General features: G+C 40.2%; 1 protein-coding gene across 2 annotated transcripts in view; it reads right to left on the bottom strand.

The window, feature by feature from the left end:
• SNAP91 (synaptosome associated protein 91) overlaps window positions 1–14,458 on the bottom strand; it is a 141,066-nt gene that overhangs the window by 63,774 nt on the left and 62,834 nt on the right. For both annotated transcript variants that reach the window (XM_067560748.1, XM_067560747.1), the window contains exons 6-9: window positions 13,592–13,685; window positions 10,353–10,464; window positions 3,839–3,945; window positions 2,560–2,601 (exon numbers count right to left, since the gene is read on the bottom strand). In XM_067560748.1, coding sequence (XP_067416849.1) covers window positions 2,560–2,601; window positions 3,839–3,945; window positions 10,353–10,464; window positions 13,592–13,685 — 355 coding nt within the window. The remainder of the gene's footprint in view (window positions 1–2,559; window positions 2,602–3,838; window positions 3,946–10,352; window positions 10,465–13,591; window positions 13,686–14,458) is intronic.

Genomic DNA, 14,458 nt, shown 5'->3' with positions numbered 1-14,458 from the left:
TGGGTGCTTCCTGTGGTCTTTGTAACAGCCATAGCCCAAGTTAAAACCTCTTGGCTTAAAGACTGAATAACTCAAATGTGACAAACTGTAAAAGTGTCTAGTATTTTATCAATATTACATGAGATTGTTTTCTTGTTCAGTGTTGTATTGCTTCATGACAATGCATTGTTAAACCAAAGGAAGGGCTATAAAGGGGTTAAAGAACTGAGCAAGACAGACAGATAAGACAGCCAAATTGACGGAGCCAGGTACCCAGAAGTCACCTACTACAGGACAAACCCAACAAAGAAAAACAACAGAAGACCACTCGCCATCACCTACAGCCCCCAACTAAAATCTCTACAATACATCATTAAGGATCTACAACCTATCCTAGCAGATGATCACTCCTCAAGCTGTGGAGGCAGTCTTATCCTTGCTTACAGACAGCCCTCCAACCTGAAGCAATTACTCACTAACCACCGTACACTATACAACGACAACAACACTAACCCAGGAACCTATCCCTGCAACAAACCCCGTTGCCAGCTCTCCCCACTCATCGACTCTAATGACAACATCACAGGTCCTAACCACATCAGCCACACCATAAGGAGCTCATTCACCTGCACATCCACTAATGTAATATATGCCATCACGTGCCAGCAATGCCTTTCTGCCATGTACATTGGCCAAACCGGACTGTTACTACACAAGAATAAATGGACACAAATCAGACATAGAAAGTGGTAACATCCATAAACCAGTCGTAGAGCACTTCAATCTCCCAGGACACTCTGTAGCTGACATCAAAGTTGCCATGCTTCTACAAAAAAACTTCAAAAACAGACTTCAAAGAGGAACTTCAGAGCTGGAACTTGACACAATCAAACTGGAATGGTTCTCTCATTACAAGAAGTAACTGTCACTGTTCACACATTCTCACCTCCTAATCAATGGTTGTGAATAGGCCCCAACTACTCTAACTGAATGGACTTTGCTTATACCTAACTTCCCCATTGTTGTTCCTTACCCTTGGATGTGTGTACACACACACACACACACACACACACACACACACACACACACACACACACACACACACACACACACACACACACACGATTTCTATTCCTTACATCTGACGAAGTGGGTTACAGCTCACGAAAGCTTATGCCCGCAGAAATTAAATTTGTTAGTCTTTAAAGTGCTAGAGGACTTTTTGTTCTTTTAGCTGCTTTAATGGTGCTATCAGAGATACTAGAGATAAAAAAGACTGAATCCAAAGATAACAGATCTTGACCAGCTAGAAGGTGGTCCTGGCAGAAAGGAAGAGGGGGAAGTGGTCAAAATGCTAAGATGCTGATATACGCTCGGGAGAGGTAAGAGCTGTAGACAAGCAGCCTCTCGGTAAGCAGGGTCTGAATATCTAGACTGGGAACAACTAAGCTAAAAGCAAGGTTAATTTCATGTGGTCAGGCCTGTTATTTGTACCCCATGTCTCAAACTGCTTTATTCCTACTGGTAAGATTGAACAATACTATTTGAGAAAGCTGTGTGGTTTCCTGTGCATTAACACAGCTCTCAAAGAGGGCTGAACAGCAAGCTTCAAATCCCAGCTGGGCCTGCTGAAGTAATAACAGGAGTTTGTAAACCAAGTCTAAAAGTGGGAAAATTGCAGAATTCTACCCCAGGAGAGAGAAAGATCTGAGGCTTGACATCTTGGGGGGGTGCACTTAGACCCCGAGAAGGGCCAGTGGTGCAGCTACCCCAATAGGCATGACACCACATATAACTATTACTTTGTAAAAAGGAAACAACTTGAAACATGTACTTATGCAACTATTTTAGTTTCTAGCAGACTAAAACAAAAACTGAACAATTTTTAAAAAGTGTATTTGTTGTAAATTCTGTATTTTAGATTATATAAAAACCTCAAGAACGCCTTAGGCTTCAGTTATTTTTCCTCAATCAAAACCAAAATGTTAAATGTAAACTTTTATTTAGCTTCTGAAATCTGAAACCTGTAACCAAATCCTACATCTTCATTTCAATTCTGAACTTTAAGACACTAGGGATATTTTCAATCAGAAGAAACAATTTATGGGATATATTAGGGAACCAAAGATTCAAATTCATTTATAATCTATGTTAAAAGTAAGAACATATTCTATTAAAAACTAATTGGATTTTAAACACTTGCTATCCAGTTTAAGTGATTTTAGTTTGTGCCATTTTGCAGGCACTAGGATATACAAGGTATACTAATATCCTCGTCTGCTTTGATTTGAATATACTGTTCTGCATTCAGTAATGAAAAGTTTCATGCGACTGTGCATTAAGGCAATGAACATTAATAAATATTGTTATGGTTCTCTTAAAGATAGGAATGCCAGATTAATAATATCAAAAAATGATTGACAGTTTGCAAATTCTTCCCTTTTCTTAAAATCCTTCTCAAATGCAAATTTACATATCAGCATACATGCCAATTATCTGACTCTTCCTCACACAGTTTTAGTTTATTGTATTTCCTTATTACATCAATTTATACAACGCTTAAAAAAACCCAAAACTTACTTGTGTGAGATCAGGAATGTCTCCTTTGTCAATTCCAATTTGCTGTGGATTAAAAAAGATTTTTATTGAGAAGCCAGTGTTCATGTGTTATAGGTGCAGCAAGTATTCAGCTGGATTAAAACTGTGGTGTATTTTCTCTTCCACTAATTCCTTATGCACTACAGCTAGGAAAAAATATTAAGTTCTAAAGTCTGTAACTTATATTTAGATTTTTCTCCCCACAAGGCTCTCCCTTAGCCTTCCAAACACACTTTCAAAAAGCTTCACTGCATCCTTCTAGGGAGCAAAAAACATTTCTTCAGAGAAACAAACAAAAAAAGCCCCCACAAAACTCACTTCTTACTCAGGTCTTGCACACTCTAGCACAGAACTTTCTAGCCCCAAGTGACACATTCCAGCTGTAATGCAATTGGTCTGAAAAGGCAGCAGCAATGAGCTCAAGAATGAATTGCCCAGGACTTGGAACTCTTTTTGAAACTTCCAGTTAATTCTCTCTCAATTAGTGAAGGAGCTTCTGCAGCAGGTGCTGCACCTCTTCAGCTTTCAGTCCAAGTCCCTTTTGTTAGTGTCCCTTCCAGCTCTTCAGCAAACTAAAATAAATGTTGAAACATCAATCGCTGCTAGCATCCTTAGTACAGCTGTGCTGCAGCCCAGAGCTTCTCTTTTTCTGCCCTGATTTTTTAAGTCTCTGCTCATTGCCTTGAGACTTTTGCTCCTTTTAAGAGTTTTTTTCAATTCCAAAGCTACTTGCTTGATTTTAGAATGTAATCCACTTCTACTCATCAAGAAGAAAGATTAGAACTCTTTAAACATGCAGCAGGAGGATATAATTGGAATATTTGCTGCATATTCTACTTGAGCTAGGAATGTTGCACAAGAGTATCCAATCTACCTGAAGGTGTCATGCTGAAAACTAGATCTTCATGAAAATCACTTTCAGTCCCCAAAATTGCCACTCCCTCCAAGGTTACATTTAAGTCAGGGACTGTCCAATGGCATAATCATGAATGGAATGAAACAAGCTCTGGTGAGGTGAGGTACCTTGTGCCCCAACACACTATTACTGCCCACAGTGGCCAGGAACTTTAGAACCTGGATTTATCAGCATTTCTTGAGGTAGGGATAGGGCACAGTGTAAGTGTCAGACGTCTAAAAACAAATAATATTTTGCTACATGTGCTTTTTCAGTCTGATATGGAGAAAATATGGTAAAAACATTGCTTATTCTTCCGCACTTTGTCACTTAAGATTTTTCATGATAATATTAGAGGTTACTTACCTCTGCAACTTTAAGAAATTCAGATACTCTGGTCATTCTAGTCAGAAATCGTTTGTAAATTTCAAGAGCATCTTTACACTGTCCCTTTTTCATTTCAAAAAATTTCTCTGGAAAGAAAAATATAAGGTGAATCACCATTTTCTCATTAGCTGTATGCCAGTAACTAGAACTATATTTATGGTAGATCTGCAAGTATCTGCAATTCTACTTACAGCATACTGATACTTCAAGAATTTAATTGCTAAGTGGTATAGTGATTGGTCCTATTGCTAAGGCTTCTTTCTCTCCTCCTTTGTTAGCTAAAACGTAACTATCCTAAACTACAACGACTTGACACTATTGAAGTTAGTTTTTCTGGTGCACTTGATTAAAGTGTCATTTACAGTTACATATTTGTTGAACTATTTCAGTAGATTGCCTATTCTGTAGTACAAGATAGCAAGGATCTTACATGACCAGCAGCTAAAGTGTTAAATTTTTCATAATTTCTATTATGAAAAATTTTAGTATGATTGGTGACCCAAGTTAAGTTATCAGAAAATCAGTTTTAGAAACATTTAAATAAGAATAGTGAATACATTTATGTTGCACACCTATTATTAATTTAGAATAAAGCTGAAAGTAGTCTAATTTCAAGTTACACTCCCTGTAAGCACATTATATTGCACAATACCAAATAAGTTTCACAGAACTCAAATGGTTGTTCTCACTTTGGACTTGGAGATATTCAGTATTATGCCCATTTTTCAAATTTACAACCATTCCTATAAAAATAGGGTCAATGCAGGTTTCTCAACCCTGCACACTCAAACAGGCCTAATGAGAAACCCATGAAGGTTTATGAAATACAATATAACAAACACACACTTCATAAGCACAATTTATTCCATAGAGGCACATTTATTCAATGATAAAAATCTTGCAATCCCTTTATTAACTCGCTTAAAAACCCCCCACAAACATTAAGACTTCAGTCCAAATAATTAGGCCTTCCACAAACAACTGGAAATTTCTTCACTTTTGCAATCTTCAGAAGCAGCTGCACTAGGGTAAGATTTAACTTCTCAACTCTTCCCTAGAACCAGAAAAGGAGCATCTCTCGCACACACACACGCACACTCCCCTCCACTCTCTAGTTCCCTGGAGAGTTTTGGGGAGAGTTTGTGGCAAACTTGGTAACACTGTCTTGATGCAATTCGAGACCCACTTGGAGTCTTTGGATTTCTGCAATGGAGAGGAAAAGCCTAGGGGACTCCCTGAAGGCCAGGGCTCTCTTGGCATCTAGAGATGCAAGATAGCCTCCCTGTCGTTTTGATGAAGCTTGCGGTAAAATTTGTGAGGTGAATCAATTGATTCATGTGAAATGGGGAGGTTACCTTAGGGATAAATTTTGGATGTTGCCTAAACATAACCTTGCCCAGAAATAATATTACGTGGGGAGGATGCACCATCAGAGCTGCTCTCTCTCCTATTCTTCTGGCCAAGGTAATTGGTATCAGGAAAGCAGTTTTCATTAATAGGTACGTCAGCCAACAGGTGGTCAGGTGTTTGAAGGTAGGCCTAGTCAGTCCTTTCAGTACCAGGCTTAGATCCCATATGGGAGTAGGAGGTCAAGATTGTGGGAAGAGGTTTACTATACCCTTGAGGAGCCCTTTAGCGGTTGGGTGTGACAGGACTGAGTATCCCTCAAGAGGTTGATGGAAATCTGTTATAGCTACTAGGTGGAACCTGCGAGTGCTTAGAGAGATATAGTCCTGATTTCTTTAGGGTTAATGAATTGTCTGGGATATGTGGAAAGGTCATGCATGTTGGTGAGCTATGTTCCAAATGTGAAACCTGGACCATTTTTGTAGGCAAGTATGCCATGTAACAGAACCTCTTGTACCTCCTTTGAACAGGCACTCGTCTAGGTGTTGGAACGAAACAGGAGCCATGCTTTGAGATGGAGAATCCCCAAATTGAGATGTAGGTATGTCCTTTGTTCTCTGAGAGAAGGTGTGCAATAGCCAGGTAAGGGATCAGCGGGAGATCAGAGGGTCGTGGGAGATGCACCATTCCAGAGCCCCAATGCCTCCACACATAGGGAGGGCGACCTCACTCCCCCGTTTATTGATATAGTATATTCAGGCTATGTTGTCTGCTAGGATCTGTGTCTATGATCCTTTGATCAGTGGGAGGAAGTGGGCGCAGGCATTCCTGACCCTCTCAGCTCAAGGAGATTGATGTGAAGGGACATCTCCATGGGTGACCACTTTCCTTGTGCTGTGAAGTCGTTTTGGTGCACACCCCACTCTACGAGTGATGCGTCTGGTGAAGTTTGCAAAAAGGGGATCCCGTTCCAAATGTTTGCTGGGTCCTTTCGCCAGTCTAAGGAGTTTTTGATCCTGATGGGCAGCGATAGGGGTTTGTTCAGTCTGTCCCTGTTTGGTCTGTAAACTGAGCTGAACCACATTTGGAGACATTGCATGCGAAGCCTGACATATGTTATCACTGCTATACCCACTGCCATATGCCCAAGAGTTCAAAGCAGAATCTGGCTGATATTTGTGGGCTGCTTTGAACAGTCTCTCTGAGCGTGACCAAGGAGAGGAAACCGTGTTGAGGTAAGAGGGCTCTGGCCTGTAATGAGTTGAGGTTGGCACCTATGAATTCCAGGTGTTGCAGTGGAGCAAGCATTGACTTCTGGGTGTTGATCTGTAGGCCCAGTTCTGTAAAAAAGTTCATTGCAGTTTTGGGGACTCAGGGAGCCTCTGAGAGAGATCAGGCTCTGAGGAGGCAATCGTCCATTTAAGGGTAAATCATGATCCCTTTGGAGCGTAAGTGAGAAGCCACCACTGAGAGAACCTTGAAAATACTCTCAGGGCTGATTATAGCCTGCAAGGGAGCACTCTGTATTGATAGTGGTTTTGTCCCAGAGCGAATCTGAAAAATCATCTGTGCGTCAATAGAATTGAGATAGGAAAATTGGTTTTTGGCCCTCAGCAAGCCTGTCTCTGTTTTAAAGACTGGAATGATCATTGATAAAGTGACTGTCTTGCATTTTTGAGCTTTGACAAACTTCTTGAGAGCTCTGAGATTTAGTATGGTCTCCAACCTCCCTTCCATTTGGGTATTAGGAAATAACGAGAGTAGCACCCTTTGCCTCATAGATGTTAAGGTACTGTTTCTATAGCACCCAACTGGAGGAGACAATGTACCTCTTGTTGCAGTAAACTCTCATAAGAAGGGTCCCTGAAGAGGGATAGGGAAAGATGTTGTGGAGGAGGCAGGGAAGTAAAATAGATGGAGTACCCAGCTCAAACGATCTCTAGGACCATCAGTCCGATGTTATGCGTTTCCAGGCACTGTAGAACGTTGCCAAATGGTGGGCCAAATGGGTGTAAAGTGTTGGATGGCTGTATCAGTTGGGGGCAGTGGGCTAAATGGTTTGCGCTTTGGAATTTTTCCTTTCTTTGTGGCTCATAGTGGTGTTGAGGTTGATATCGAGATGTGTGTGTAGTCTATGCTGGGATTAGGGACTAAAAATATATTTTTTCCTGGAGTGTAGATGGCCAGCGACTGGAGAGTGGCACTAGAGTCCTTCTGGGTGTGAATGGAAGCATCAGTCTTCTCTGCACAGAGCTTTGTGCCCTCAAAAGGGAGGTCCTCAACAGTAGACTGTACCTCCTTCAGCCTGACAGATGGAGCCATGATGTCCATTGCATCACCACCATTGTGGAGATGGACCTAGCCACTCTGTCAGCCATGTTGAGGGCAGATTACAGTGATGTCTGTCACTAATTGGCCTTCCTGGATAATGGCCTTAAATTGTTCATGATGTGACTCCAGTATCTGCTCAATAAAGTCAGTCAGTTTTGAATAGTTTATATAATCATATTTTGTCGGGAGAGCCCACTAGTTTGTGACACGAGAAGTACGCCTTCCTACAGAAAAGGTCTAGGTGCTTCCAGTCCCTATCATAGGGAGTGACCCTTGATTGGTGTTGCTCACACCAGCCAGGTGACCCATGGGCGGGTCCTGCGAGCCACCTCCATGAAGATAATCTTCTGTTGGAGCTCTCTGTCCTTACAAGATCGTGGCTGAAGTTGCTGGCAGAGACCAGGCTTTTGCTGGATGTGGCCTTCTGTGAGGCAGCAAATGCACTGGGAGTGCTTGTCTGCAATCAGGATTGCCTCCTTGCAAGTGAGACACTTCTAAAAGCATAGTGAACTGGGCATACCCCACTGGGGGACAAGGGGAAGGATCCCCAATGACGAAGAAAAGCAGGAAAAATGAAAGGTTTTTTTTAAATTTTGGGAATGAGAGAAAAAGGATAAAGAATAAATTACAGCTATTCTATACTAAACAGGTAACTATATAAATGTGAATAGCAGTGACCCTAATGGACTACGAGGAGCTCCGTCTCTAGCCAGAGGTGGTTGAGAAGGAACTAAGAGTTAGCCTGCACATGCTGCCTAGCCTCATGGAGCAGCTCAAGGAGACAACACGCATGTGCAGACCTAACGGACACTGCTATCCAAGAAGTTCTCCAATCAGCAGTGCAGGGACATAAGCACACCTAAAGTGGAGCACCAATAGGGTCACTACTCAATGGGAAGTGGCCCTTCTTCTCTAACAAAAAAAACTGACTACACAAAATGAATAAAGAGAAGAGAATGTCCCTTGACTACCTTACCAGTTGTAGTTACTGTAAATGGGCCATCTGTCTCCTGACTATCTCCTTGTGACTGGCGTGGCTCTGAGGCACCCTGACTCAGTTTCCCCTCTTCCAGGCTCCTCAGTGAACTCCAAACACAAAAGGCTTTTATGAGCCCCACAAACTTCCACCCCTCTTGGGGTTTTATTTCATTAACATAATGTTCAAAATTAAACAGTCTCCTACCTCAGCATTAAACTGGGCACAGTCTCTTCCCGCTCTCAGAGCGGCTGGAGAAGATGCAAGGCCTGGCTTGCCTTTATTGTCTTCTCCCCAACAATAAAACAACTTCCAGCCAGGGCTTTGTACCCAGCCATAACTTTCTGGGCTTCCAGCTTGGAGTCTCTCTCCCTCAGGAACCATGGCACATACCCTCCCTTCCTGCAGCATCACTCTGCAGTCCACAGGCCTCTTGTTTTTCTACACCAACCCAGCCTAGTTTAGTCACATGAATTAATTCATCCTCCCCACCTGGGGAAGCAAATCAGTTGTGTCACAGGAGGACTGACACATATTTCCCTTTAAAAAGGCCAGTCACCCTTTGACAGTTACCCTAATGTTCTAACTAACAGCAAGTACAGTTTTCAGACAGACACGTCATTTCCAAGTTAGTGACTCTTCAAATGTGCTTACAGTTTCAAAGAAAACCCCATAAAAAACCAGAAGTGGGAAGAAACATGAAGACCGTAATTATTTTAGTTCATCATCATGATGTATAAAATATTAGCTGTGTTTTGTAGAATATCTATATTTTACCAGCTTTGATTTGCCATGAGAAAAATGGATGACTTGAGAGTAATAAAAAGGAAACCAGAGCCTCTCTCCAGTTCAGTAGTTTAAATTCATCCCAACTTGACAGTTACTAAAAGTCACCTTATGTGAACTCGCCAAGTTTCCGGTGAACTTGTCCCCATCACGATATATTATAACTGAAACCAAGTATTACCATTCTTGTTGGCAGTTAAAGCAATATGGCCAAGGAAAACGTCAGCAAGTGGTCAGAACCACAAATTCAGCCCTACAGATTGTTAATCCAGAAGAGAAAGCAACTCAATGATTGAGTGTAAAGAAGCCTACACCCTGTCAGATGTGGCTGTCCTGTTGATAAGAATGTCTCAATGTCAATCCTGCTTTCTAAAAGTATGTTTTATTTTTAACTGGTAAAAGACTGAATGTCTCAGAATGCACTCATGAGATTCAAATAACCACAATAGGCAGACACCTTGCAAAATATTAGCTGACTCACAGTAAAAGTCAGTATCATAACTTTGTATGTTAATGACTAGGGGTACATGATTTATAAAATAATGTTTTGAATTTTAAAGTTCTCCATTAATAAGTAAAGGCTAAAATAATCAGGGTTGAAGGTTAACATATCCCAGCCCCACCCCAAGTCTCCTCATTTAAGATCCAGTTCTTAATGTTCTTGGTATTTTAGAAGGCAAGATGTTTATTATGGACTAATAAATGGGTAAGACAAAAAGGATGTTTTTACATTTGGAAAGGATACTAATGTGACAAAAGTGTCAAAAATTTTTTGACACTAAAAACAATCAAGTGTTTGCAAACATTCCATTTTTTTCTGCTTCTTGAAGTCATATTTACACATTCCATTATTATCCAACTCTTTTATCACGTGTCTAGTTGAGTAACTGCTACAGCAAACATGCACGTAAGATTAAGAATATAGAAAAAAGATCACCAAGAGGTGACATCACATTTTTTATTTGGTCAGCATTAAAAGTTTCCTCAGAGTTCTTAAAACTGAATTTCTACTTAAGTCTACTATTTTAAAATAAACCTCATCAGCCTACTTACCTAGTAAGTTAATAACTCCATCATTGTAGCACGCAAAAAGCTTGATAAGATCTTTAAAGAGAAGCATAAATGCAGCATTTATGACGCCATTTGTCAGTTCATTTGGATGAACCTACACACAAATAAAACTCCATTCAGGTATGTTCAATTGGTCTATAAAATGCTTAACATTATAGCTTTCAACAAAAGATACCTATTAAGTTAAAATACTATTAAATTATATAGACAGATTATTTAAATTCTGATGATACTCTGCTAACTCAATTTATTCAAGTGAAGGAAAAGAGAACACTTCTATTCCATCATTTGGTGCTCACGTGGTACATGCCTGCTATCACTAACAATCCCCTGGAAAAGTGTTACCAGCTGTAACTCTGAGACTCAAAGTGTTCTCTACAGAGTCATGGGACGTGACTCCCAGATCTATCTATGCACCACAGAACATAAGGGCTGCGAGGCCTGAGGGCTAAGCCACTTTACCCTATTATTCTACAAAAACAAGGTGGTACTTAGATCTCAGCACAAGTTTGATTCTGCTTCAAAGCCTAGTAAATAGGGCTTCTGGAGAGAGAGGGGAACAAATTAGAGATGGGGCATTTACATCCCTGTCTGTGGAACACTGGAACAGACTACATTTGCACACATTCACTAGCTGCCACACACTACTCAAAAACAATTCTGTGGATGCATGGCTAGGTGCCTGACTTCTACAGTGGTGATCTGGAAGACCTATATTATGAATAAAAAAATCCAATTGATTATTCACTCAGGCTTAATGTGAGCAGAAAGTACCAGCTTTTGTCAAGGACCATACTAGATTTTTCCATGTTCTGTTACCAATATACATCGTACTACATATTTGATATTATAATATTCTTGAGAATCAAGTAGTGGTGAAAACAAAAAGGAGGATTTCTTCAAAACTCCCCTCCTAAAAAAACCCCAACCTCAATCATGGAGATGTAAACTGATCAAGAGAGTTCATGTCTTAGTAAAACATACAAGCCTGAGTTATTACTCCTACAATAATAACCCTGGTACATTTACTAAATCTTTTCATAAAAGGTGTCCAGTTGCATAGCAGTCTGAAAGCCAGCACACAGTGCACCCTACCTGCCACACAGAGGAGTTTCCAGAACCAGGAGGCAATTCTTCCTCTGTCTGGTTGGGAAACAGCAACCGTCTCTGCTTCCTTATTCACTGCTGCTCCTAATGGGGAAACTCTACATATCCCCACGCACTGCTGTCTCCAGTCAAAGGATTCTAGAGTTCCTTCTCCCTTTTATTTTTCCCTCTCTCTCCTTCCTGCCCTCCCCACCAGTGTCAACCAGGGTGGATAAAAACCAGGATGTTTTTAAATGAAGAATTGTTTACATTTTAAAAAGTTGACTTTATTATTTTCATTTTATATCATCTTAAACTGCTAAAGCAGATTTTTTTTTCTTGCTTATTTCTTTAGTTTTCCAATTTCAGTAGAATTTCAGATTTTTCTTTGCTTTTTCTAAAGAGCTTCACACTTAAAATGCTCATCTATGGTGAGAGAGACCAGCCCAGAGTCTCATTAACATCCTTCTTGTGATACTAGCACCAAGTTTAGTCAATAGCCCATACTGTACAATATATGCAACCTTTGTCCCTTCCGATACTATCAATGCATTTCCACAAGTCAAGGAAACTGAAATGCTTTGACCAGGCAAATAGTTCATCACTATTTGCAGCTAAAAGCAGAAGTCTCACTGACTTCAAAGTGTATGTCTACACTGAAGCCAGGTGTCATTTCCAGTTCAGGTAGATGTACCTGAGCTAGCTTTGATTAAGTTAATGCAATAAAACTAGCAGTGTAGCTGTAAGCTGCACAGGCGGTTAGCCTATCTCACCATCAGTGCACCTCTCGACAGGCTCCTATTCTGAGCACACTAGTTTGATCAAAACTAGCACTGGTATATCTACCTGAGCTGGAAATTACACTTGAAATACGTGCTCAAGAATAAAATTTAGGAGCTTAATTTTAGATTTCCATTTTTGAAATCTTTGGCCTGTGTTTCACACAGGAGTTCACAATAAATTTGTCAATGTACTGAAACTTTCAATAAACTTTTCAACGTTTGACATGAAAACAATTTTATTTTCAAGTGACAAAGATTTCATGCCACTAAGAAAAGTTTCCAGTAAAAGTATGGTTGTAGCTGCTGATGCTGCAAACACTTATACACATGCCTAACTAAGGCCATGTCTACAGTGACGGCGGCAAATTCGCCACTGCCAGATCGATCTTTCTGGATCTTTCTGCAGACCCACTCAATCGATCAGGAAGTCGACGCTGGTAAACCACCCCCTCAGTAGCATAGCGCTGTGTCGACAGGAACAGTGCAGTGTAGACAGTGCGCAGAAGGGAAGCGGAGCAATCCACGTGAGTTATGCAAGCTACTCTGCGTAGTTTGCTTAACTCCCATTGACTGCCGCCGAATCTCCAGGTAAGTGCAGACCAGGGCTAAATGCCCAAGCAGTCACACTGAAGCCAATGGGACTATTCTGGTGAGTGAAGTTACTTACCTGCTAAAGAAACCCTACAGTAGAGACATGTAAAAAAGCTAGCATTTAAAACTTAGCTCATTAGAAGTTTTAAATCGAAAGTTAAAATAGTATGAGTTTTTTATTTAGTTTTTACAAAGCCTCCATCGGATTTAAAAACAAAAACAAAAAAAATCTAATGATTTCTATTTGCTCTACCTTGGGTCTTAACTGAGATTTGCAGCAGGGTTTTCCCTCTTTTTCTTTCACCTTCTTCCTCGTCTTCTGCTCTTACTCTCCTTCCTATTCTTTCCCCTATGTCCTCTCCTTTATATGCAAAACAATCATTCCCAAGCTTAAGTTTCAAAACAGAACAAAAAAGGAAACTTAAGCATTAAGTCTTCCATTCCCACCCCTTTCTTCCTTCCTCATCCTGTCTACTTCTTCATTCCCTCTGTTCACAGCCTACTTGGCGTTATCCACAAAACCTACACCCATTTACTCTGAACACAGAAAAATATTTTAAAAGGAACACTGTAAATTCCCATTGAAATACAAACAATCAGAGGAAAAGTATGTTGTGCTCTATTACCGTAAAATGTTAAGTGCCATCAATCTTAGCAGCCACTAAGGTAAAGCAACACATGTAGGCAGCTTTTAAAAAAAAAGTTGCATGAAATAATGTATATACTTGGTTTTGTTTTCAATTTAAAATTATGAATACATACATCAAATTCAAGGAGTGCATCAATTTGTTCCTGTAATATTGGCATGCTCTTCAATAACTTTTCTGGAATCATTGTCCTCATTACACCATCAGCTCTGCAAGACAGAAGAACATAAGTTAACAGCCAAGTTTAATTAAAGATCAGTTACTCACTAACTAGAGGGCTTGACGTACAATAGGGTGTGGTTTAGAAAATTTCAACACACAACACAGCATCTCAAATACATGTTATTATCATCTAGGGCACCTGTTTATTTCAAATTAATCATGCAAATTATGGAAAACTGAAGTTGAATCTTGGTAAGTGTTGGAGAGTTGCACTTATTTCATAGATTCCATTGTTTTCTAAGTACCTAATCTGCAGTCTATTACTATTAAAAAAGTGACTGGTAGTCATGGTATTCATGGAAAAAATACAGTGCAGAGAACAGTGTCAGACACAAAGATACAGTGTTGAACTCACATGTTCTCCCACTATAGCAAACATGAACAAGGATAGTTAACCATCTAATTCTGCTTCTCTTAAACCATTTTTTAATCTATTCCATCATTCCTACGTTTTGGTCACAACACCCTAGCACAGAGACCAAGTTTGTACATACCTAACACAATGGGGCCCTGCTGCTTGGTGCTATGGTACTACAAGTAATAGTTCTTAAAGGGTCAGATCTTTGAGACAACACTAGTTCAGTCCCATAGTGAGACCAATTTCTAAGGCCTCATTAGCCTCGTAGAGAAAATTGATTTTCACTTTACTTGATAAAAAGGAAGCTCTTTGCTTCCTATGATTTGCATGCCCAAGGAATCAGTCACTGAAAAAAGTTACTTTCCCCAGCTCTGAGGGGAGATAGGTACAGAAACAGGAAAT

Source organism: Emydura macquarii, unplaced genomic scaffold (assembly GCF_026122565.2).
Source record: "Emydura macquarii macquarii isolate MOO-44397 ecotype Brisbane River unplaced genomic scaffold, CSIRO-AGI_Emac_v2 contig_2297, whole genome shotgun sequence".
Taxonomy (NCBI): Eukaryota; Metazoa; Chordata; order Testudines; family Chelidae; genus Emydura; species Emydura macquarii.
The sequence above is the reverse complement of the archived record's forward strand: the minus strand, read 5'-3'. Positions and strand labels throughout refer to the sequence as shown.